Raw genomic sequence first — 25609 nt, 5'->3', positions numbered from 1 at the left:
ATGCTATGCTTTCTTATGTAGCTATAATGAGTAGTAAAGGAACAGAAATAATAAATATGGATAAAGTCCTCCTTCATCTTGAACATAAAGAGTTTGCTGTAGAACCAAGTACTCTGCAGTCCTTGCAACATCTGACTCAGTGGGTAGCAGACTGTGCCCTCTATCTCCTTGCATCTTTGCCACAACAATATCATATGCACATGAGATTTCCTGGTGTAAGTATTATTTGTTCAGAATTTTTTACACTGTTACTAATTATGCTTAATATTGAATGTACATTTTAAATCTTTTAAATTTCCATAGTTAGTAATGCTCTTTGTTTTATCCTAAGGTTAGGTGGAAGGAAATAAAAATTATTCAGTATTTTATAGAGTAAAAACTCTAGATGTCATTAAGCTAAGATATATCATAATTTAGTCTAATAGCTTAATGATTAAATATGACAGTAATATTCCTTGTGTGGCATATTAGTCACTAAATAATGTTTAGCCATTTAATCAAATATCTGTTGTATAAATTAGTGCAAGAGCATCATTTTAGTATGCAGCAAACTCTAAAATAGCTGAGAACAGCATTGTTTAAGTATATCTCATTTTGTGACAATGAGTTGCCATGATATTGCAATACGTTGAATAAGTAACGCTTCACCAATGAAAAAGACTATTATTTTACTCGGTGGGTGGGTACCCTTGTGATGCAATGACAAAAATTCAGTTATGAAGTGTAACTTCACAATATGAGAGATGCCTGATGGTGTATGAAATTTGAATCAGACTAAATGCATTTTAGGGCTTAAGCCTCAGGCTGCGTGAAAGTTTAACTGATGTATAAATAACACCAGAGTATCATATTAGTACACAGCAAACTAAAATAGCTGAGAACGGCATTGTTTAATTATATCTCATATTGTGAATACCTTCACAATGAGTTGCCATTATATTGCACTACCTCGAATAAGTAACACTTCACCAGTGAAGAAGACTATTGTTACTTTTCCTTGGGTGATCCAATGATGACAATTCAGTTATGAAGTATAACTTCACAATATGAGAGATGCCTGATAGTGTATGAAATTAATGACTAAATGCATTTTACGCTTAAACCTCAGGCTGCACGAAAGTTTAACTGCCATACAAGTTAAATAAGTAATAATAGCCTTCTCCATTGGTGAAGTGTTACTTATTCGAGGTAGTACGATATCATGGCAACTCGTTGTGGTATTCAGAATATGAGATATATTTAAATGATGCCATTCTCAGCTATTTTAGAGTTTGCTGCGTAATAACATGATGCTCTTGCACTAACTTGTATGTCAGTCAAACTTTCACACAGCCTGAAGCTTAAGCCCTAAAATGCATTTAGTCAAATATCTGCTTAGTTACTGCATTAATTTTTCACTAATTTAAAGAATAGTAATAGTAAAAGAAAAAAAAGATTTCTCTTCATCTTTTCTAATTGACCTCCCTCCCTCCTTCCCAACTTGGCTATTTATTGGATATTATTATGGGCATTTATTTGGTTTTCCATCAAACTAGAATGATTTAATCATTGTTTTAAATTATTGCTTTGATTAAAACCAAATTTTTATATATATTAATATTAATATATCCATATATAGCATATAATGCATCTTAATGGGGGTGGGTTGTCTTTTACTTAAATTTTGTTATTGATAATTATACTAAGAATCAGAATCTTTTCTTGATTATCGTGGAAAAGTGATTACTATTTATATATACAAGTTAAACAAAGACAGAAATAAAAAAAAAAAAAAAAAAGCAAAGAATACAGTGGAAAGAATATGTATCAAAAAGTTTGAACATTATAAATAAAAGGCAAGTGTAGCCAAAATTACGGGCCAATAAATAACAAATTTAGACTTGGTGCCACCTATAAAAGTATAATAAATAAATGAAGATACAAAAAATATAAAACTAAGATAAAATAAAGAATGCAGTGGAAGGAATATTTGTATGCAAAGTTTTTTAATATGTAAGATAAAAGACAAAAGATCATTGATCCAGGTTTAAAAGCCAAATAAGAATGAATTTAGAGCAATGACAAACAGTAAGCACCAAGGCCAAAATATGTAAAATATCACAAGGATACAATAAACTGATCATAAAAGCAAGACAAATAAATAAGATAACTAAAATTAGAAAAACAATATGATCATTGAGTCCAATCCCACCAGAGGGCCACTAGACTATAGTGATGGAAAATACTCAATTTTGAATGTAATTATTTGCAACAGAAAGTGAGTGACAAACAAAGGGTCAGCCCACCAAAGCAGTAGACTCATACCATGGAAGCCCTAATGCAGTTAAGAAATAAAACTGAGAAAGTTTAAGCACTTACCAAATGCAAAGCCAGACTGCCAACTAGAGACTAAAGTATAGATAGGAAACAGAAAACAAACAGGATATAGGTGGCAGTATGAGCAGTGCAGAGCAACTAACACTTACTGCAGCCATGTAATATAAACATTAGAATTAGTAGATTATGACAAAATATTAAAGACTAGGGAAATAAAGAAATATCAGCAAACATCAGAGGGAGACAGAATGGAAAAGTGCAGAGAAAAGTGAAGAAACAAGTTAAAGACAGAAGTAAAAAAAAATAATAAATAAATAATAATAATAAGGTAAAGAGTACAGTGGAAGGCTATATGTATCAAAATTTTTGAATATTATTAATGAAAGGCAAATGCATCCGAGGTTATGTGCCAATAGATAAATTTAGACTGACACCCTCTTGCTGGTGCCAAGGCCAAAAAAGTGTGAAATATCACAAGCTACATTTAAACCACCCACAAAAGTATAATAAATAAATGAAGATACAGAAAATAAAAAACTAAGATAAAGAATGCAGCAGAAGGAATATGTATCTGAAAAATTTTTTAATATGTAAGATAACAGGCAAAAATACAGGTTTCAAAGCTAAATAAGAACGAGTTTAGAGCAACAAAAAATGTGAAATATCACATGGATATGATAAACTGACCACAAAAGCAAGACAAATAACTAAAATTAGAAAAAAAATAGAAGAACAGATGACCATTGAGTTTAATCTCAAGAAAAGATCCCTGAATAACAGTATTGTGGAAAATACTGCAGTGCAGTAGCACATGCTTATTGAGTAGACTGGGGTGAATTGGAGTAGATTGGGCCCATTTGAGAATTCCGCCTGGAGTGTGTTGGTCCAATTCAGACAAAATCTTCCTGAACATCACAACATAAATTATTTCACCAAGAGTGGGCTGCCTTCCTTTCCAAAATTCCTGTCCTTTGTCTGCTGGGAAAATTGTTTTCAGATGCTCCTATACTTCAGCATCTGACTATAACCAACATCCCAAATTGAAGTGGGGAATCAATCCAGGCTCTTTTTACCCCATCACAATCATATCCTGCATAAGTTTTAATTGGATTTGCTGCATGTGAATGAGTGTTGTCATGAACAAGGATTATTCCCTCTCTAAGCTGCAGTGTATACTTGTATTTAATATCTGTATGCAGATGTTTCAGTTTTTCTCCATTTCAATGAGCATCAGTGGAAATTCTAGTTCATTAAAACTCCAGAAGGAAGAATTCTTAGTGATCAAAATATAATAAGCATTACTGGTTTATACGTGAATGTTGCATTATAATTTCTGACCTACAGGCCATACAGTTTTATCATATGCTCTCAAACATGATGACTAGCTGACACTGATTTTCCCTACTGAATAGATATGTGGCATAGTATGACACAGTGTGCTTGAACACCATGCTTTAAACAGGTTTTTATTGACTCATCTTATGTATTGAAAATGTATTTGAAACTATATTTGTTATTGATATTGCAGGGTGGATTAGTATCTGATCCAAAAGCCATAAACACACTCAGAGAACTCTTGGTCATCATTCGTATTTGGAGTTTTCTTAATGAAAGCTGCTTACCAGTATTCACAAAAATGGCTGGTATGTACTCTTGCTTATTTGCAGTCTAAATAATTATAGATTATTTTTAACATTAATTATGAAGCCAATTTACCTAACAAATATTTTTGTATTGTGTGTGCATATCCACTCATTTTGATGAATCAGAATTACTTTGGGAGCAGACAGTCCTTGGTGTTAACTTTTGATTTCTGTAGGGAAGAATACTGTTTTAAAAAAATATAAAACTTATTGGGGGGTGTATTACCCATCCCAGCTCAAATTAACAGGCCTTGGAGTATACTTCCTCTCCATAATTAATACCTGTGGGAACCAACTCATTAGCATTGATATCAGGTAGTACAGATTGAGCACAAGCTCCTGAAAGATGAAAACATGATGTGCATCAGCTTTCAAGCACTTTAGCTGTGTCGTGAATATTCTTCCATTAGGGAGGCCATCATAATTCACTTCACTTTGCTACTTCAATTCTGAATAAAATGAATGCATGCATAACTCATGTACCATCAAAATGCAGTCAAGTGATGATGCCCCTTCCATCACCAAATTGAAAATGATGTGAGACAGCAACACCCATTTTAGTTGTGTTGACTCTTTAATTAGTATTGCAAAATGAGGCAAGGAGACTATTTTATATAACTTTAGGTATAAAACAATAAAATAAAAATTACCACTTCATTTGCTTATTCATTTTAATAATTTGACCTGTCCTTCATTAAATTTTTATTCAGGCTACCCACTACTAGAACACCATGTAGAAATTTATTCCAACAGATTCTCTCTGGCTGGAAGCAAATATCTGCACATTTATCTTGCAATGATCCTTTTTCAATTTAAATTTACGTTCTCTTATGTGTGTTATCCAAAAAAGAGTAAAGATGCTATCGGTACTCAATCCATTCAAGGCCTTCAGTCTTGATACTTGGTTTTTGCAATAGTGCAGTTTACAGAACTAAAATCTTTCTTTACTTGAGAATTCTTTTGTGCCCCTGACTAATCTTTTTGCCCTTCCTTGCACATATTCTAACAGATCTACTTCCAAATCTGTTTTCAATCCAAAAATGAGGCTTTTAAACCTGAATGTGGTACTCAAGATTCTGCCTTAAACAACAGGATAATTTTGACATTGTTTACTTGATTTCAGCAAACATTTGACTTAGTCACACTTAAGAAGTTACTATATAAGCTGGAACATGTTGGAATCATAGGGAAAATCCTTAGATGGATTGCATGGTGGTTCTAGGGTAGGAGGCAGAGGGTTGTTATTAATGGTTATTCTTCTGATTGAGCTAATATAAGAAATGAGTTTCCCCAAGGATTGGTATTGGAACCACTGTTGTTTTTGATTTTCTTAAATTACATCAACGAATGGATACAGGTTATGATCTCAGAATTTGCAGATGATGTCAAGATTGATAGAATAGTTAATGATCAGCTTCACAGCACTCCTTCAAAATTATTTAAATAGGCATTAAGGATGGCAGCTATTTTTTAATGCAGCAAAATGTAAGTTCTTACACTTGAGGAATGGTGGCCCCAAAATAACTTATACACACCATGTGGTTGAATTAAAAATAATAGAAGAAGAAGAAAGGGATTTGGAAGTTATGATACATTCAGACATGGAGTTTTGTGAGCAGTGTAGATGGGTGGCAAGGGAGGTCATCACCCCACTGTATAAGGCAATTGTAAGACCACACTAGAAATACTGTGTTCAAGTTTGAAAGCTGCACCTTAAAAAAAATAAATAAATAAAATGACATTGAGCTTCTTGAAAGGATCCAATGGTAGGCAACGTGTCTGGTGGGATCAATAAAAGGGTGCCCTTATGAGGAAAAACTTCAAATACAAGCTGCAGCTAAAATGAAGCAAGAATTGTTGCTTACCAATGCCTTACTACTGCGGATGTCACTAACATTCTAATGACTACTCGAACAGTAGTAGTATTTCAACTTTCATACCTACATTCACAACGTGAACAAAATTCCTTTTCTTTACTTTTCACATCATCTTTTGCTTGGGGCAAAATAACTCCCTCACAGTTGCACTTGGCCGGTACGACATTTCCGATGTATAATTTCCATTCTGACTTAGAACCATTGACAACTTCGGGGCTTGGACTATACATTTACATTGCACATCTTCAAAATGGGCACTACCAGAGTCTACGACAAAGCAAATAAAAACAATAATTAAACCATTTATGTAGGAGTTTATCGTCTGTGTTATACAAAAATTCACATTGCAGGATGGAAGCCTCCTCAACAATTCATGTTGAGAGAATTGGACCATAATCTGCTGCACTGGTCCAGTGCGGTTTGGCAGAGCGACTGTATTTAACAGTCAGGGGCTTGAACCCTGGTCTACTCAAAGAGTGTGTACTACTGCAGTCCCACTCCAGACCACTTTTCTACGGAGGCCTCTTTTAACAAAAAACAACATCACAACTTTGGAGTGCCCATCTTATTTTCCAGATCTGGCACTGTGCAACTTTTTTCTGTTCCCAAAAATTAAATTCACTTCAAAGAGTAAAGAATGAGGACTTAGAAGACATTCAGAACAAAACACAGATAAAGGTGGGATTTTCCAAGGACTTTCACTGCTGTTTTAGATCCTGGAAATCATGAACGGAGCATTGCACAGGCATAATTGGAGAATACTTTGAAGGGGATAAACATTGAAATTGTCATATTTAAAATTTAAAAAATATTTCTTGTTTCTTTTTTAGCTGCACCTTGTGCATATGGGCTACAGAGTTGGTAACTAGACACCTTAGAGGAGACCTAATTGTGAGGTATAAGGCTCTGCAAGGATAAAATAAAATGAATAATGGCAAAATTTTCTTTGTTATAAGTGATTCCAGAACTAGGGCCATAAATTAAAATTGTGGTGGAAGAGGTTTAGACTGTATTGCAGAAAGTTTTCTTTTAGCCAGCGAGTTATTGTTGATTGGAATAAGTTACCTCCATGGATGGTTGAGCCTGACAGCTTGGAGAAAATGAAGGTCAGCTAGATAGGTACCTCCCTACATGGGGAAGGAATGAAATAAGTATTTTATTTTTTTATTTATTTATTTTATCATGTTGCATGTTTACAGTCAATAGAGACAGACTCCCGAATCCACGAATGCTGTCATAATTATGGTTAAAAGTTTACTTACTTGTTTTGCTGCTTTTATATAGAATAAATTCTTTAATTCCATTATTCTTGGGATTGAAAGGTGCCAAATTTTAAAATTTTCTGGATTTTAGAGAGGTATACCTAATGGTTCAGCAATTTTGGAGAAACCAATTTTGTGCCCCTGTCTAATTCTGTTGCTCTTCTCTGCACTCTTCCAAGATCTACATCCTTCATAAAATGAGAAATCTGCTGGAAAAATTTCTGTATATCATTGCCAGAACCCCATTGATGTCCTAGCAGCCTGTCTCCACTGCACAGAGAACTTCATGTTAGACTCCACAATTACAACCAGGTCTTTCTTTTTCACTCTCCATTACCTTGAATGTGGTATTATTGCTACCAAAATGAAGTACCTCATATATCAATGTAAAAACCTCAGTTAAAATTTTTCAGCCCATCTACATAATCTTTCTAGGCCTTGTTGCAGTAATATGCCTTGATTCCTGTCAAACCACCCTGATAACCCTTGTATCATCTGCAAATTTAGGCATGAAACTTGTTATGGTTTTAATAAATATTATTAATCAATATTAAAAACAGTAAGGGGATCCCACTCATAATAGTAGTCCATGCTGAGCAGTGGCCACTAATAATCACTGTCTCCCACCACACAGACATCTCTTTTTATTCATAGCATCAATTTCCCCATTGTCACATTGCTGTAATTTGTGCAGCAGTGTCATTTACTAGCAACAGTATCAAAAGCTATTTTGAAACCTAGGTAAATGACGTTAAAATTATTTTTTGCATTCATATCCTTTATGACTACCTCATAATAGCTAATTGATTTATTAAGGTGCGATCTTGTTGGATTGACAAGATCTTCCCTTAACAAATGGTCAGAGACCACCAAGTTTTGTTTTTGTCATCAATTATAACTTTCCATGCAGCTGATTAGTTATATGACCATTTATAACTGTGGTAAAAACCTTGGTTGTGTCCCATTGAATCTATTGTTTGGCATGTCAGATGTTTATGGAAGAGATGAATCATATACAGAGGGGTTCCCAATATCCGAATATTCATTATCTTAGTCCCTACAGTTACGGGGATTTGAAAATTAAAGGAGTAAGAAAAAGGAACAAAAATTAAAGAATTAAAGGTTTTATAAAACAAGGACATGAATACATAATGCCTTCACCAGACCTATTCTAACATATGGCTCCGAGGCATGGACAATAAGCAAAAGGGATAGGAGGAGGTTGACTGGTGCATAAATGTGCGCTTCACATGCAGAACCACAGGCTATACCAAACTTGACATGAAAAGAAATCAAGACATCCTGTCAGAATTGGAGACAACTTCAGTAGAGACAATATTTGTCTCATTTTTCAGTTCCTTCAATTTATTTTTTAATTTACATAATAAATTGAAAATAAATTTATTTTCAATTTATTATGTACAAGTACATAATACACATTACAAAAATTTGCTCCCCATTTTGAGTGGATTTGTTTTAAGTGCGATTTTCTGGAACCAGTTGTCCTTGGATAACGAGAACCTACCTGCATTTGATGAAGCATATATACTTCCAGCTGTATCACACTAGGCATTTCCTCCCCTCCCCTCCCCCTCTCATCCCAGCTGTTTGAGAATCACATCAGACTGATCACCTGCTCATTCCAGTCAGTAAATCCAACTACATAGCTGTAATTTGCAAGAATAATTTTACCTTGAATAAACAATAACACTAAAACAGATAAATGTCACCCTTTTTTTGCATCAATTCTTAAAGAAAAATGTGATATTTTTCATGAGTGCCAGATTGTTTCTTAATATTTCCAGATTCCGAATTTTTTTTTTTTTTTGGTAAAATATGCTGATTTTAAAGTGCCAGATTTTGCAGAGTTTCCTCTAATTGGATAGATTCCATCAACTTCAGATGTCTTATTTACTTTTAGCCTCAACAATTTTTTCTCCACTTTTAGTTATAGCTATACAATACTATGATAATATTCTACCATATGGTAGTAGTAGCTATGTGTACTACTGTGTGTACATTTGTTTGTTAAGGCATGCTACAGTATCTCACTGACTCACATTGCATAAAGCAGTTACCACGCTGATGTTACAAAGAGTGGTTGTGTTGCTCTTCATTTTTGCCGTCTTTTCTAATTTCAAATTTATCTCCTCCCCATTAGTACTCAACAATTGGTTGGTGTTGGGTTTTAGGAGCATTGCCGACTAAGGCCATGTTGCTCCATGTATATTGTCTGTAAATTGTGTGTTCTGTGGTCGATTTTCTGTTTGCTGGATGAAAAATCCGAGTTTCAGGGAGAAAAAACCATGCTACCCTCATCTGAGACCGACTAACTCAACCACATCGTGAAAAAGACCTATAAAAATTCCTCTCGTCATCGACAGAATTCAAACTCATTGAAACAAATTCAAGCCTACCAGCTGTGCCATGCATGAGGGCAGTACTGTGTATATATGCCAAAATGAAGTAATACTATAGAGAGTGATGTTAATAAAAAGAATCAGCAAAGAGGAATAACATTAGAAACAGAATATGAGATCATAAGCAATCATGATATCATTATTCTTCGTCATCATCATTCGATGATGACGAAGAATAAACATCTTTAACATTTGTATGACATAAATAATTTTTTGTTTATTATTATAATTTACCTGATTTTAAAGGCTATGTTTTCATTTCTTTGAATAAATAAATCATTGTTTAATCATAAACTATAGTTTTGTTGACCTTTATTTAACATTACTGTGGCGAAATTTCATTGTTGAGAACTTAACCCCTGTCTTTAACATTGTCTGTGGGAAATAAATTCCCGCTTTATGAGTTTTCACTCTATGAACATGCACTAGGAACGAATTAACTTTTAAAGTCGAGAACTACCTGTATGTATACTTCTCCAATCACCATCCTTAAAGTTTTCTTCGTGTGTGAAGTATTTATTCTGGTTATCAGCAGCAAGTATGGGATCATCAATAGTAGCTTGACCAATGGACCAGTGTGGTTCATACCTTTCCTTCTAGTGTTACTATTAGCAAAGAAATCTTTGCTACTTTATAATGCCTTATAAATATGGTGAAAAAGACATTTTGGTCATTGCAGTTAGTACAGCAGTTACAAGCACTTTCCATACCACGTTTGGAAGAAAAACAATTTTGTGCATAGAAGAGTAATAAATACAATTATATTAGTACAACCAATATTAACACTAAACTGTGACATATACATATAACTGACCTTTGGGTAAAAGTTTTAGAGAAAAGGCTATATTTTGGAAAAAATGGCACATGACGCATGTATTCTCTGTATACATATTGTAAGTGAGCGGATCCATTTTGTAAAAACACGAGTGACTATATTGTGTAGTCCATGTTCCATTCTGACTTACTGAAGAATTTTATCCTTCCAAGACCTCACTAATAGAAATTTAAAGAGTAAAGCCACTCTTGAAGCTTTCAGCAATATTTGGAAAATGCTTATTTGTTTATGAGTGCATAGGTCTCTGTTTAACACCTTGGACCAACACATAAATTTTTGTAAACTCTCATATATTTGCTGTTCCAAGGAGTTGTGCTCATTATAAAAAAGTATCATCCTTGCTGCAGAAGCGGTTCACAGAGTGAAGAGTAGTTTTAAATTAAATGTATTTGAGGAGTCCTACAATGTGATTATTATACTGATTGTTAATTCCACTGCCATTAAATTTTATTTTAATGACTCTACAGGGTCCATCACAATATTATGACCCCCCACCAATGCAGACATCACACATGCCTAGCAAATCATACAGCGCACGTGTCAAGTTAGCACACAGCAAGCATATAAGGCTTGATGTTTGGAATCCGTGAACCCAGTAACAGCTTCTGTCATGGACAAAGCACGTGACCTATCAGACCTGGAAAAAGGCATGATCATTGGCTATTGGGTCAGCATTTCTGAAACAGTTCTGACGACTTGATGTGCCAATTGTGGAGCCCCATTCGCCATTGATTCCAGAGGTGAACGTCGGCTGAAATGGTTGGTCAGGACCGTTCGTCGCACTACCGTTACTCAACTGGCCGTCCAAATGAACTGTGGGGCCACCACAAAGGTCTCCAACATGACAGTCCAGCAAACCCTGTTGCTCATTGAGCTCCAGAGCAGAGGCTTGGCGACAGCACCCATGCTTGACTGTCGTTCATCGCAAACAACACCATCAGTTTGCACAGCAATACTGACACTGGACTCCTGCCAAGTGGCAACAGGTGGCCTTCTCTGATGAGTCACGGTTTCTGCTCCACTGAGTGGATGGACATTGGCGTATTAGGCATGAAACCTCGTAGAACAGATACCCGGATGCAATAGTTGGCAGAAGGCAGGCTTGTGGGGGGCGACGTTATGGTCTGAGGAATGTTTTCATTGCATAACTTGGATCTGCTGATACCTCCGGAGTTCACCCTGAATGCAAATGGTTACCTATTGATTGTCGCCAGTCAGGTACACCCATACATGTTGAACATGTTCCCTGGGGTTGAAGGTATCTATCAGCAAGACAGTGCACCATGCTGTGTCGCCCGAATTGTCTGTGAGTGGTTTGAGGAGCACGACAAAGACTTCAAGCTATTCCCTTGGCCACCGGATTCCTCTGATCTTAACCCAATTGAAAATCTATGGGGACCACCTTGATCGACACATCAGACGGATGGATCCTACACCAAGGAACCTACAGGAACTCCAGGGTGCACTGCAGTCTGCATGGTCACAGATACCCGTAGAAACCTTCTGCAGACTTGAATCCCTCCCACGGCGGCTGGCTGTGGTGCATGTTGCGAAGGGTGCATATTCTGGATACTAGGTAGGTGGTCATAATAATGTGACTAGACCCTGTATACCTAACTTGCAAACTAGAAAAATTGCCAGCTCTCCTTTTTAATGCTCTTACAGATAATCTGGATGTGCTTTCATTATTATTCAAACTGTTAACTAAAATACTCTTAACGCATGGATCAGAGCCAGATGAAACCCTGATAGGTAAGTTTTTCATTTTAGATTCTTTAATTCATTTACATATAAAATGATGATAAAGAAATCATTTTTATAGCATACTTAATTATTATGATATTCCACTGGCTCTAGCAATCATTACTTCATATACTTTTATGGTATTATACTGTATTGACTTATAACACTATATAATTATGCATTGTACCGGTATACAGTAAAATCTCATACATCTGGCACTTTCTGAGAATTTTATATTAAAAACAAAAAGATAGCAAGTAGCTCCTGAAACACTGTTTCTTGCTATCAATTAAACCATGCTATGATATGACTGGATGGTTCATTAGTAATGAATCTATGTAGAATATGATACCAGAAATCATTTATGAAACTTCTTTTGTGTACTTTTACAATTATAACATATCAGTCACCTCAATCATGTGCTCTCCAAAGCAGCCATCTGAAGAAAGTTTCCCAAGCACATTTCCCAGCCATATATTGCTCATTTTAAAATTTATTTGATATACTGTTTAAATGAGAGTACCTTGTTAGGTGTGGTTAAGAACAAGCAATAAGAGTTATATCACAGAGTCTGATTATCAGCGAACTACTAAATTGTATTATAGTGTGAGTATTAATATTTGGAAATGCCAGTTTTCGGAAATTGTAAAAGTGTGGCAAAGTTTCTGGTCTTAATATAATTTACATTTGCCACTATGAGGTTTTTTTTTTTTTTTACAAAATCTTAATATCCTAGACCTTTATCAACCTTATAAATTTTTACTCCACCTAGACCACTTCACATAGGTAAACTGCAGCTATTACCAAACCCACTGCAGGATGGAAGCCTCCTCAACAATTCATGCTTAGACAAATGGACCATAATCTGCCACGCTGGTCCAGTGCGGGTTGGCAGATCGACTGTATTTATCAGTCAGGGGCTTGAATCCCGGTCTGCTCAAGGAACATGTGCTACTGCACTCCCACTCCTGACCATTTGGCTACGGACATGACTAAATTGCTAAGACTGGATATTTAAACTCAGTTTTAATATTAACTAAGCACATCAAATTGTAATGTGCTTAGTTAATTAGCTAGATAGACTTATTCACTAATAATTTCATATTGAATCAGTAATTTTGGTGTGTATCATTTAGACTTGAATGTGTGATTTCATTCAGATTTTCTCTATACTAATTTAGAAATTTAAAATGTTCTAATTTAAAAATGAGCATACAGAAAGATTTTCCTTCAAATCTGTTAATTTCAGCTTATGTTGGAATTTTTTCCATAAAGTGATTGTTTATAAATAAATTTTAAAAAAGAATGAAAAATATACAAGGTGTTTACAAATTTGAAGGCATTTTTATTGTAGAATGCAAAAAGAGGAATATCCATACATCATAGTCAGTATGCTTAAGTTTTATGTGATGTATGCAAACATAACATATGGATAACTGGGGTACATAGTGTGATGAGTATGATGGTTCAACATCACAAACACTCAGTATGTGGACCATTCATAACATGGACTAAGTTACAGTGATATTCAATTTCCTTTCCATGTCAGGGGATACAGAAGCCAGTATTATAGAAAATATAGGTTCTAGGGCAATGTACACCTTTACAAATGCAAAAAACACCTCTCCCTAAAAATGCCCCCCTTCCCTTAAAATAGTTAATTTTTCTAAAATAACCTACAGAAATCACAAAATTAAAATTATTTATATTTTTTAAGAAAAATAATGTAGGTTTAAAGCAAAAAACTAAAGTCTCCCTTTTTAATAAATAACATGTTAGAATAATACCATTTTTTTTTAAAACTATTTTCTATAATCAAAATCAAATATATGTTCAGTATTCTTTTGCAACCTATGGTAAATTAATCTTAAATCATCTTTTAAATTAAAATTTTTAATATCAATAAGGTTCAACTAAATGTCGATAAGGTTTGACTAAATTTTCTGGCATATAAATTTGAAATAAATTTCTTTTCTCATCAGAAACTTCTGCTATGAGATGAATGCCGATGTGTTTTTTAATAGTTTTGAATTTATTTACATTGAATTCAAAGTCTATTCTTAAATGAGTTTTTTTTTTTTTTTGGTAGGAAAGATTTGTAGCTTTGTATTAAGAATATCTGCCATATAATTGTCATATTTTTTTTCAAGATATTTTATTTCATACATAATTTTGCTAATATATATAAAACTAACCTTTTGTAATTTTCGTTTATGAATTCATCGCTTAATGAACAATTTAAAACATTGCACCAGTTTATTTTCATTTTATGTTTCTTTATGAATTCTTCACTTAGCATTTGGTACTTTGCTAACTGTTTCCAGTCTAATTTGTCTGGTAGTTACTTGATGATGTCTTCTGATTACTGTTGATATTTAGTTATAATTTGCATATCTAGTTCATCAGCAAATTCAAGAATAAAAGTACTATTAAGTATTTGAAATTGAGTTAATTTTTTTATGTTTAATTTCTCTTTGAATTTCCAAAAAAATTCCTCAGATAACCTTTGAAACTCTGAAATAAATTCCCAGTTTAACTTATCTGCAGGTTCTTTAATGAACTCTTCATAAATAGCTTGATGTTTAGAAATTAAATTCTAGTCAATCCTTTCATGAAATTCTTTTATAAAGCTTTCTGAGAGTTTTTGTTCTTTAAGAATAGTATTGCAATTGATATAATCTTAAATTGTCTGGCTAACTGTTCAGAGAGTGTAGGATCTCTAGATACTTCATCCCATTTTACAGTATTAGGTTTAAATGGATAGTCATCAGGAATTTTCATTTAATTAATAACTATTTTTTCAATTAAATAACCATTGTCTTTTTATTTAATAATTTTGTTTTATTAATAATTGTTTTTTTAATTTCCACCGAAATAAAACTTCTATAGATTTTATGTTTACTGATGTAAAAATATATTATTGGATATGTTTTTTTGAACTGAAAGTAATCAACAATTACACCTTTATCACAACACACATATTTTATTTCTGCAGCTAAAAAACTTGTATATATCTTATATACTCATTTTCTTCATAATTTATTCTAAATTCTTCATATCATGCATATCTTTTTCCCGACACCTCAACATAACATGATTCTAAATTCAAATGATTGAAAATCATATTGTTTTGTTTTTCAAACCTATCTGTTTTCTAAAACATTATGAAAATGTGAGAGGGTGATTTCTCTGTATTAGAAACTGATCGGTTAACCCCATTATTATTCATTACATTAGATAAATGTAATATAAATGCACAAGGCATAATACGTTATGAGCTTGAAATTCACTATAGAACTTCAGTGAAAATACACCATTCTTTGCTCATAATAGTGAACTACATTTGTAGTGCAAAAGGCATCAATTTAATTATATCTCATGTTGTGACTACCTATGAGTTATCATATATTGTACTACCTTGAATAAATAGTGCTTCACCAATGGCGAAGACTATTGTTACTTATTCTTAGTGGCCACCACCCAGATGGCACATTTTCAAGGCTTGTTGGCCTGTTGTCAGTGGGTGGGCAGGTACCCTGGTGTTGCAATCATGCCAAATTCCACAATATGACAGATGCCAAAAGGTGCACAAAGTAATACTAAATAAAAATATAAATGCACAAGGCATAATATGTTATGAGCTTGAAATTCACTATAGAACTCCGGTGAAAATATGCCATTCTTGCTCATAATAGTGAACTACAATCGTAGTGTAAAAAAGCATCGATTTAATTGTATCTCATATTGTGACTACCTTCAAATCAATGCCTTTTACACTATGATTGTAGTTCATTATTGTGAGCAAAGAATGGTGCATTTTCACCGAAGTTGTATAGCGAATTTCAAGCTCATAATGTATTATGCCTTGTGCATTCATTTTTTTTTATTTAGTGTTACTTTGTACACCATTTGGCATGATTGCAATACCAGGGTACCTGCCCACCCACTGACGGATAGGCCAACAAACCTTGAAACGGTGCTGGGAATATCAGATGTCAGTATTATCGGAAGTAGAGGCCCACTGTAATTTCAACCTTCAACCTTTTAATAACTTTTCAAGCCCTGCTCTGTTTTCATCACTTAATTTGTTAATCAGTTATTTATCTTTATCAATTAGCATATCTGTAGCCTTATCTGTAACCATTTTAAGTCCTTTCTTACCAAGCATTATTAATCCTTTTTAATTAATTCTTTAATTGTATCAAATATAATACCACTTCCAGTAATATATTTATAGATTTGAGGATGAGTTTTGTAATATAACTGTTTGTTTCTCTTAAGAATCATTTATTTTAATTATATTTATTTAAAATCAGCTAACTTCTTAATCGGCTCATATAATAGGCCATCATACTTTCTATATGTAATACATAAGATATATCTTCTCCATTTAAGTTAATTGATCTTCCATATTCATCTGTTAGTGAAATAACTATTTCAGTAAATGTTGTTTTATTGAGAGGAAAATATACTGGTGGGTTAGGTTTTTCAGCTATAGCAACAAATGGATAGCTTGTAGGTTTAAAGTTATATATTACATCAGAATGGACAAGTTGGTGAAAAGGCATCGTTTTTTGTTATATCTTATATTGTAAAATCCTTCACCGAGTTGCCCTGATATTGTACTACCTGAAATGAGCAATGTTTCACCAATGGAGAAGACTATTGTTACTTATGCTCAGCAGATACCACCACCCAAACGGCATCATTTCAAGGCTTATAGGCCTCTCTTCAGTGGGCAGGTAGGGTACCCTGGTGTTTTAATAAGTAACAACCCAGTTATGAAGTATAACTCCACAACATGAGATGTCAGATGGTGTACAATATTATAGTATAGACTAAAACAATTTTTAGACACCTCAAACTTACTGTAGTTTGGGCTAGAGCCTCAAACTACAGTAAGATTCACCAAACGGACTAGTTAATGCAAATGCATCATATTAGTATATAGTGAACTACCAAAATAGGTGAGGTATAACAAAAAAACAATGCCTTTTCACCTATTTCAGTGGTTTACTATGTACTAATATAATGCATTTGTGCTAATTGGCCATTTAGTGAATCTTACTGTAGTTTGAGGCTCTAGTCCAAAAATTATCTTAATATTACATCAGATTGAGTACCATTATCATTAGCTCTTTACCATTATCAGTACCATTATCATTAGCTCTTTTTACAACTGAACAATGTTCTAATATTTTATCTACTCCAAGAGTAATATTAGATGTATACTTCATTTCTGATTCATAACCTTCTAATTTAACTAAGAATCTCCCTGTAGACAAATTACTATCAAAAACAATAGTGGTTTTTATGATTCATAAATCCATTAGGAAATGTTATTAATTTCCATTCATAACTATCAAAATAAAGTGATTATTATCATACTGATTACTCACATTAAACCACGAATAATATGTATTTAACTTGGTTAACACAATTTCTTAAGAATTATCAAACATAAAAGGTATATCTGAATATAATCTCAAACACTGTGGTGTTTGTTTTAGAATATTAGAACTAATTAGTATTTCACCCATTTACTTCTAACAGGATATCTACCTGACTGAGTTTTATCAGTTGCAAGGCTATGAAGTGCATATTGTAATATAAGTACATATATCATAAGAACTATTACACTTCATGCTGAACAACTTTTTTGTGAAAACATCTTTCAGAAACTTTTATATTTTAGGCTTAAGAAAGATAACATTGTTTATACCTAGTCTTGCAGTAAGGAGAGATAACAGCACATAGTAGTTTTTATCAGCACCTAAGTAAACAGAGTGGCTGCCTGACTGCCTTTTATTTTTTTTTTTATAAATGAATAATCTTCATGATATATTCAGACTGCTAAAGTCTGTTGCAGAGAAGCAAAAGAATATTAAAGCTCATAATCAAAACAAACTTCTAGAAGAACTTCTATCAGTGGATATTATGAAATTTTAGAAATCAGTCACAGAAAGCTATATCTAAGCTACCCTTACCTTCTAGAAGTTAAAGTATGGCTTCTAGCTGTAACTGATTTCTGAAATTTCATAATATTTAGTGATAGATGTTCTACTTCTAGAAGTTTATTTTGTTTGTTTATTGAGGAGCACTATCCTGCTGAAATATGAGGGTAGGTTGGCAGTCCTCTAATTGTGGTACCACAAACAGCTGAATGTCTGATGTACTAGCAGAGAAATCACATTATATACCCTAATGTACCCAGATATTATGTTCACATATATCTTTGATAATAGAGAGCTATTAAGTGCTTGATAATTCCTATATTCTATTATATTATGAAAACAACAGGGATTATCTTTATTTTAGATATAGGAAGCTTCTTTTTTAGCCAACTCTCCTAGTTTAGGAGAGTCATAAAAAACAGGAGAGTCACATATATCATATAAAACTCAAGCATGCTGATTATGATTTCTGTGAATATTTCTCTTTTTGCATTCTTCAATAAAAAGTTATAGGCATTCAAAGTTGTTTCATTTCTGTGTAGACACCCTGTATATACAAGAGTGTGGCAATCAAGTTCCCAGACTGATGCCGTTTCAGTCATGCTAAATGAGTTTGAAAGTAAATGGAAGTGGTATGTTTTAGTTCAAACTACCTCCAACAGATAGTGATAAAAAGATTGTCCAGTAGGCTAACAAGTTGCAAGTAAACCAGTTTCATTACAGACCAGTTAAACTTCTGTTCCAGGTAAAATAATGGAGTCACTGGTGATCCTGCAATGCAGACAGGCATTGCAGGATCATCTAGACAAGACTGCAGCAATAATTCAGACACAGCATGGGTTTGTCATGGGAAAGTCTTGTCTGACAAATTTGATTGGATATTACGATGTGGTTACAAAGGAACTGGATGCAAAAAATAATTTTGATATCATATACTTGGATCTCAAGAAAGCTTTTGACACTGTTGCGCATGGAAGACTACTTTACAAATTGGAGCAGAATGGTATTAAGGGTAAGTTGCTACAATGGATAGAAGGATGGTTGACTGGGAGAAGACAGAGGGTGGTAATAAATGGGTGCTGCTCTTCGTGGACTAATGTTATTAGTGGAGTCCCACAGGGTTCGGTGTTGGGGTCCACTGTTGTTTTGTATATTTATTAATGATATTGTTGAAGGTATATCAGGCTTAGTGTTGAAGTTTGCAGATGATACAAAGGTTGGCAGGGTTGTTAATGACAGTAATGACAGTGTGCTACTGCAACAGGATCTAGAAAATTTGGGAAGATCGGCTGAGAAGTGGCAACTGAAGTTTAACATTGACAAATGCAAAGTACTGCATATGGGTAGAGGTAACCCCAGAGGAACGTATCAACTGTGTGGTACTACACTTAGGGTGGTAGAAAATGAAAAAGACCTGGGAGTAATTGTGTAATCAGATATGAATTTTCTGAGCAATGCAGACATGCTGCTAGGGCAGGTCATGGGGTTTTGTCAATGATATACAGAAATTTTGCTAGCAGGGAAAGGGAGGTGATTATCCCTCTGTATAAGGCAATGGTCAGGCCACGCCTTGAGTACTGTGTACAGGTCTGGAGGCCTCATTTTAGGAAGGATGTAGATTTGCTTGATCGTGTACAGTAAAGGGCAACAAGATTTGGTGAGGGGAATGAAGGGATCCTCTTACCAAGAGAGGCTTAAGTTCTGCAAATTGCAGCGGCTGGAGACTAGGCACCTTCGAGGTGACCTGATTGATATGTATACGGCCTTGAATAGGTTGAGCATGCTGAATTCTGATGGGATTCTTCCACTTGTTCAGATTATGAATCTAAGGGAGCATAAATTCAAAATTGAGGAAAGTTAGCTGTAAAATAGATGTGCAGAAATTTGCCTTTAGCCAGTGGATGGTTAATTGCTGAAACAAACTTCCATCTCTCGTTATGGAAGTTGATAGGTTAAATAAATTTAAGGAGGAACTGGACAAACATTTAGAGGGAATGGTGGTGTGAATTTTTTTTTTATTTTTTTTTGGCTGATGCTACATAAGCTCATTTGCTTGCTTTCTTGCATCACATGCCACAATTACTATTAGTAGTATTAATGTTCCGTGTCACGATTTTGTAGTGGAGCAACGTATGTTGCTCCACTGCAAAAAGTTCATGAAATTGTGGCATGAGATCATTGTTTGACCCTCTTCATATCCAACTCATCACCTGATGGGTGATGAGTTGGATATGAAGAAGGAAACAATTTGTCAAATTCTGCATGGAGATTCAGGGAAAAGGATGGTCAGTACAAAATCTGTGCTTCACAGATGAGCAAAAGTAACAAAGATTGCCATCATGTGAAGACTTCATTCAGACTTGTCAGGACAGTCCTAATTTCTTCAGCTGTATTTTCACTGGAGATGAGTGTTGGGCGTTTCAGTAAGAGTCAGAGACAAATCGCCAGATCATACAGTGGACTTCAAAATCGTCACCAAGGCTCAAGAAGTTTCATTTACATAAGTCCAGGATCAAGACAATGCTAATCATGTTTCTCAACAAACAGGGTTTCATTCACAAAGAATTTGTAATTATTTGTAACATTTCCTGGCAAGATTGCAATTTTGAGAGAAAGGCAGCTGGTTCTTGCTACACAACAATGCCCCTGTCCATTCTGCACTTGTTGTGAAGACATTTCTAATGAATAATGGCACTGTACAGATTGACTATCCACCTTACTTCTGCTATATGAATCAGCACTAGTGGACTTCTTCTTATTCAAGGTGAAAATTGCTCTCAACAGAAAAAGATTTCCGGTTGTTGAGGACATGAAAAATGTATCTGCTGAACTGAAGATTTGGATACCTTTGCTGACTATTTTCAGAAACTTTTAGAACAGTGTAATAAGTGCATTCATTCAAGTGGTGATTGCTTCGGATAAAAATAAAATCATTTTTCAGCTTCTTTTGTTTGCATTCTTTTTATTGCACCAGTTCGGGAACTTTATTGCCACACCTTGTACATAACCCTATTGTTACCCTTTGTGACACCAAATACGGAGGATGCGGAAAGGTCAGGGAATGACCACCGCATATCCCCGGAGCAATATGGCCTTAGTTGCTAATGCTCCTAAAAAATCAAATAACAACAAATAACAACCTTTGGGACAGCCTCTAATCTCCATGGAACACTTTCCACCAGTTTTTTGTAAATGTCCTCTGATATTATTTTCTACATTCATCCTTTGAAGCAGCAACTAGTTCAGCTTTGTTTTTTGGGTGGTCTCTCCTCAAACTCACATTACAATCAAATTTATCCCAGAGGTTCTCTGTAGGATTGAAATCAGGGCTCTGGGCTGGCCAGTCCAACTTTTCAGTGCTCATATCCTCAAACCAGTTTGTCACAATGCAAGCAGTGTGACATGGAACATTGTCCTGATGATACAGGTATTGGCCTTCCCTGGCATGCCGCTGCAATGTAGGTAACACGTTATTATCCAAGACATCTAAGATAAACCTTGGCATTTGTGGTTTTGCCCAAAACAACCATTGGTTCCAGGCCTAACCATGGAAAATAGCCCCAGACCATCATGCTGCTTTTGCTAAACTTCATTATCAGGATGATTCAGTCCAGTAGATAACTTTCCTTGGCATTCACCACTCTGATTTGTGCCTGGTTATGGAATCCACCACTCCTAGGCATAACTATTAGATTGGTAGGCCATATAGCACTCCAAAGCACAGTGTTTCACTGGTCTGTGGTCCAAGCACTGCAGCAGGCCTTATGCCAAGCTAGACAGTGTTTGGGATTAGCTGGGGTGTTTAGTGGATTGCAGACTAACCTATATTAGTCTGCAATCCACTAAACACCCTAAACTAGATGCATGACTAACCTATATCATGGCATCTTACACATTGTGCTGACATGTCCCAAGCATCTCACTGAAAGTCTGTGTATGCTGCAGCAACATTGACCTGCCTTCCAAGTGGATGATTCTTTGCAGGGCTCTTCAATCATGTTCCATCAGCTTTGGAGGTTTTCTGGGTTGTTTCATGATGGTTTCGGTACCAGTCCACTTCCATTTGCTAAATACATCACCAGTCATTGATCTAAGGATCTTCAGTGTCATTGAAATGGTCACATAAAAACTGATTGCTTATGTGGCATCCTATTATCATTCTTTGCTGGAAATCAAACTCCATTGATTGCAGCATCTTGCACTCACAATCCTGTTACTGTCTCCTTGAAGGCCTACAAGGATATTTATAGTTGTGTCCAAAACAACCAATTTTAACCTTTTTTTGTTAACTGTTCAAGATTGTAAAGTGATAGTAAAAAAAAAAAGTACAATATCAGATGCATATGTTCATGAAGCACTCACATGCATTCATTTACTTTGGTAGGATGTGATCAGCTATCAACAGAGGAGTGTCTGAATATTAGTGGTAGGGCAGTGTGTATACAGTATATTTATATTTTTATGCACATATGGTAGATGCATAGAGCTTTTATAGCTGCTGTTAATATTGGGGCACTCTGTAATAGCCATAATTAGATCTTGAACTTTCATTGCAAAATAGTTTGGCTTGCTGCTTCACATTTTAAATATTTCTATTTTTATTCATTGTTCAGGAAGCTTTACTGCTCCATTGGAACATTGCATAATATTTTCACAGTTGTGCACTTTATCGCCTGCAGTTCTCTGTATAATTATTTCAAAAAAATCTACAAGGATTGTATTGCCAGATTTATGGGGTTCTGCCATATAGTGATTCTATTTATTGAATATAAATGCATATTTTGCATGGTAGTATATTTTCTGTTTTCATTTGGTGATATTCCCTATCACTTAATTCACTTTTCATTGTTTTTCACCTTTTTCAGATGAATGTAGTTTATTACCAGGTCAAGTACTAGTTCCTTCCATAGAATTAGGCATCCATGCACAAGGTAGGAAATAATATTATAGATGAATAAAACTGTAATAGATGTTTCATTATTGGAATCTGAGCATCTTTTTAATTTTTTTTTTTTTTTTTTTGCTTAATATAGTACAGGGTTATACTCTAAAAATTGTATCTTTTACAAAACTTATTTATATTTTAAGCTGTTTTGTAACTATTTAAGATTGTAAAGTGATAGTAAAAAAGTACATTATCAGTTGCATATGTTAACAGTATGCATTCATTTATTAATTTGAAGTCATAACTGATAAACTTCTATATGAATTATTCCTGATGATCATTTGAAGTGCTTAAGACTTTTAAAAAGAATCAAGTAAACTAAATGCTGATGGCAACTTTACTGTTTCGCTCTCATATACAAGGAAACATACATTTAAATTGAAGAAAGATGGCTGTAGATTAGATATACAGAAATTTGCCTTCAGCTGAAGAGTAATTGAAATGGTGGAATAGATTAATACCCAGTTTGCAGATGTAGATAGTTTGAAGGAATGGATAAATTATTAGAAGGGATTTATTGGTATTGTATAAGCTTGCTTGCTTCTTTGTATCATTTTGTCAGTACTGTTATTAAATAAATAAAATTATACACAGAATAAAAAGCATTAGTTGTCATTTATTAAACATGAACAAATGAAGTGAATAGGGTTTTTCCTGGTCTCTATAAGCTTCTTGTTGTCTTGTATTGTTTCGCCAATACTACTAATAAATAAATAAATAAATAAAATTATGCACAGAATAAAAATCATTATTGGGGCATTATGAAGCATAACAGTGAACAATTTATCAATCATAGTTACTCTAGTGGAACTGCAATTAATAGTTCCAGAGTGTGTTATGGCTAACTATACTGTTACTGGAGTTAGCTCTCTCTTTCTAGATAGACCAGACTCTTAGTAACACATAAATGAAGTGTCAGCCTAGTTTTAAAAGCCGTCAACTCCTGGATAAAGCCGTGAATTAGGGTTGAATTTGAAAGTGTCTGCAAAAGATACAAATGCACTACAGATAACATTCTGCCTTTACACCTAAGCTGCTCACCTAGTTGTGATTTATAGCTTGGAAAAGCTAGATACATAAATGCATTGTAACATCAAAGAGTTAAAAATCAAGCCATTGTGTCAATGAAATTAATAACCAGAAGTGGGGCTGTTTTAAGAGTCTCTTATCAGATTGCATAAACTTAAAATGATCTGTATAAAGTGATTTTAAGTGCAAATTTGTATGAAATGATCAATATTTTTGACAATTATATGAATTTCGAGTCTCCAAACTCTAGTAAGGATAGGATTTCTCTACTCACTTGTTGTTAGAAAACAAAAGAAACACTTAAGCAACAGAGCAAGTTAAACAAATTTTGGTAAAGATAGATTCACTGTCATTGAACTACCATATACACTGATTTGACAGAAATCATGGGATACCTCCTAGTAATGGGTAGGCCCACCTTTCACCTGGATAAGGGCAGCCACACAGTCACACAAATGATGACCTTGAAGGGATGCAGATGGGCTGCAAAGGATGGACACGTAACCTGGATCAGCCAGAGATGCATATAGACATACCAGAGGTCCCAACATGTGCCATTTGAATATGCCCCAGACCATTACCGACCATCCACCTGCCTGAATAGTTCCTTGTTGACATGACGGGTGCATAGCTTCATCCACCACCTTTCTCCACCCACAGTGCTGTCCACGATGAAATGTTATTCTGGAAATAACATGTTCCCGATACACTTTTGATACTGTCGAATGGGGATAGTGCAATTTCTGTAAAGAGTGACCCATGCGTTGGGCACCAACTGTCATCCCTCTTTCAAAGTCGGCTAACTCATGACATTTATCCAAACTGACATCGAATTATCATCTACGTGAATGCAGTGTACCTATATACCTGCCATGCAGTGGTTTTGTCCACTAGCAAGAGACCTGACAGGTTGCACTGCCCAGGAACCAGATATCCCATGAATTCTGTCCTTTCAGTGTACTTTCCTGAACATTTCCAACTTTTCTGTGCCATTTTTAACAAGTTTCACTAAAAATTTAATAATAATTCTTTGCTCTAAATTATGATCACTCATTTTTCTGCTGAAAGGTTAAAACACTGATTCACAGTTAAAGGGGCACAGTTCAATAAAAACTTAACCGATCTCAAAAAACAAGCTACAGCATGATATGAATGTTGTTGACATGTGCAGCAGTAAGCAACAATTCTCATTTCAATGAAATGAGAATTGTTGCTTACAATTGAAGTTATAATTGAAATCTCATTTTCATTTGACTTACTCTCATAAATAGCTTCAGTTGTGCGAACCATGATAAATAATGCAATGTTATTCAGTTTCTTACAGTGGAGGGCATCCCTAACAGAAATTTAGTGTTGTATGTAAAAGTTGCATGTGAACAACTGTGTCATGCTCAAGCATACAAATGGAAAATTTGTTACCACGAAGACAGGAAGGAAATGCCCTGTAGACAATTGTCATCAGGCCAGATTGGCAATGGAATCAATAACAGATTTCAGTATAGGAAGGTCTACATGGAGTTTCTCAACAACAAACAGAAATGTTTGCAAATGGATTGAGTCTTGTGTTTGCAGTACCTAATGCAAT

General features: G+C 34.6%; 1 protein-coding gene across 2 annotated transcripts in view; it reads left to right on the top strand.

Moving 5' to 3' along the window:
* The window catches only part of MED16 (mediator complex subunit 16), a 209068-nt gene that overhangs the window by 174266 nt on the left and 9193 nt on the right, over positions 1-25609 (top strand). For both annotated transcript variants that reach the window (XM_090380328.1, XM_090380324.1), the window contains exons 17-20: positions 22-215; positions 3845-3959; positions 12019-12105; positions 22916-22981. In XM_090380328.1, coding sequence (XP_090236454.1) covers positions 22-215; positions 3845-3959; positions 12019-12105; positions 22916-22981 — 462 coding nt within the window. The remainder of the gene's footprint in view (positions 1-21; positions 216-3844; positions 3960-12018; positions 12106-22915; positions 22982-25609) is intronic.

Source organism: Mastigoproctus giganteus, chromosome 1, assembly GCF_048544385.1.
Source record: "Mastigoproctus giganteus isolate SK-2022 chromosome 1, ASM4854438v1, whole genome shotgun sequence".
Lineage (NCBI taxonomy): Eukaryota > Metazoa > Arthropoda > Arachnida > Uropygi > Thelyphonidae > Mastigoproctus > Mastigoproctus giganteus.
The sequence above is the reverse complement of the archived record's forward strand: the minus strand, read 5'-3'. Positions and strand labels throughout refer to the sequence as shown.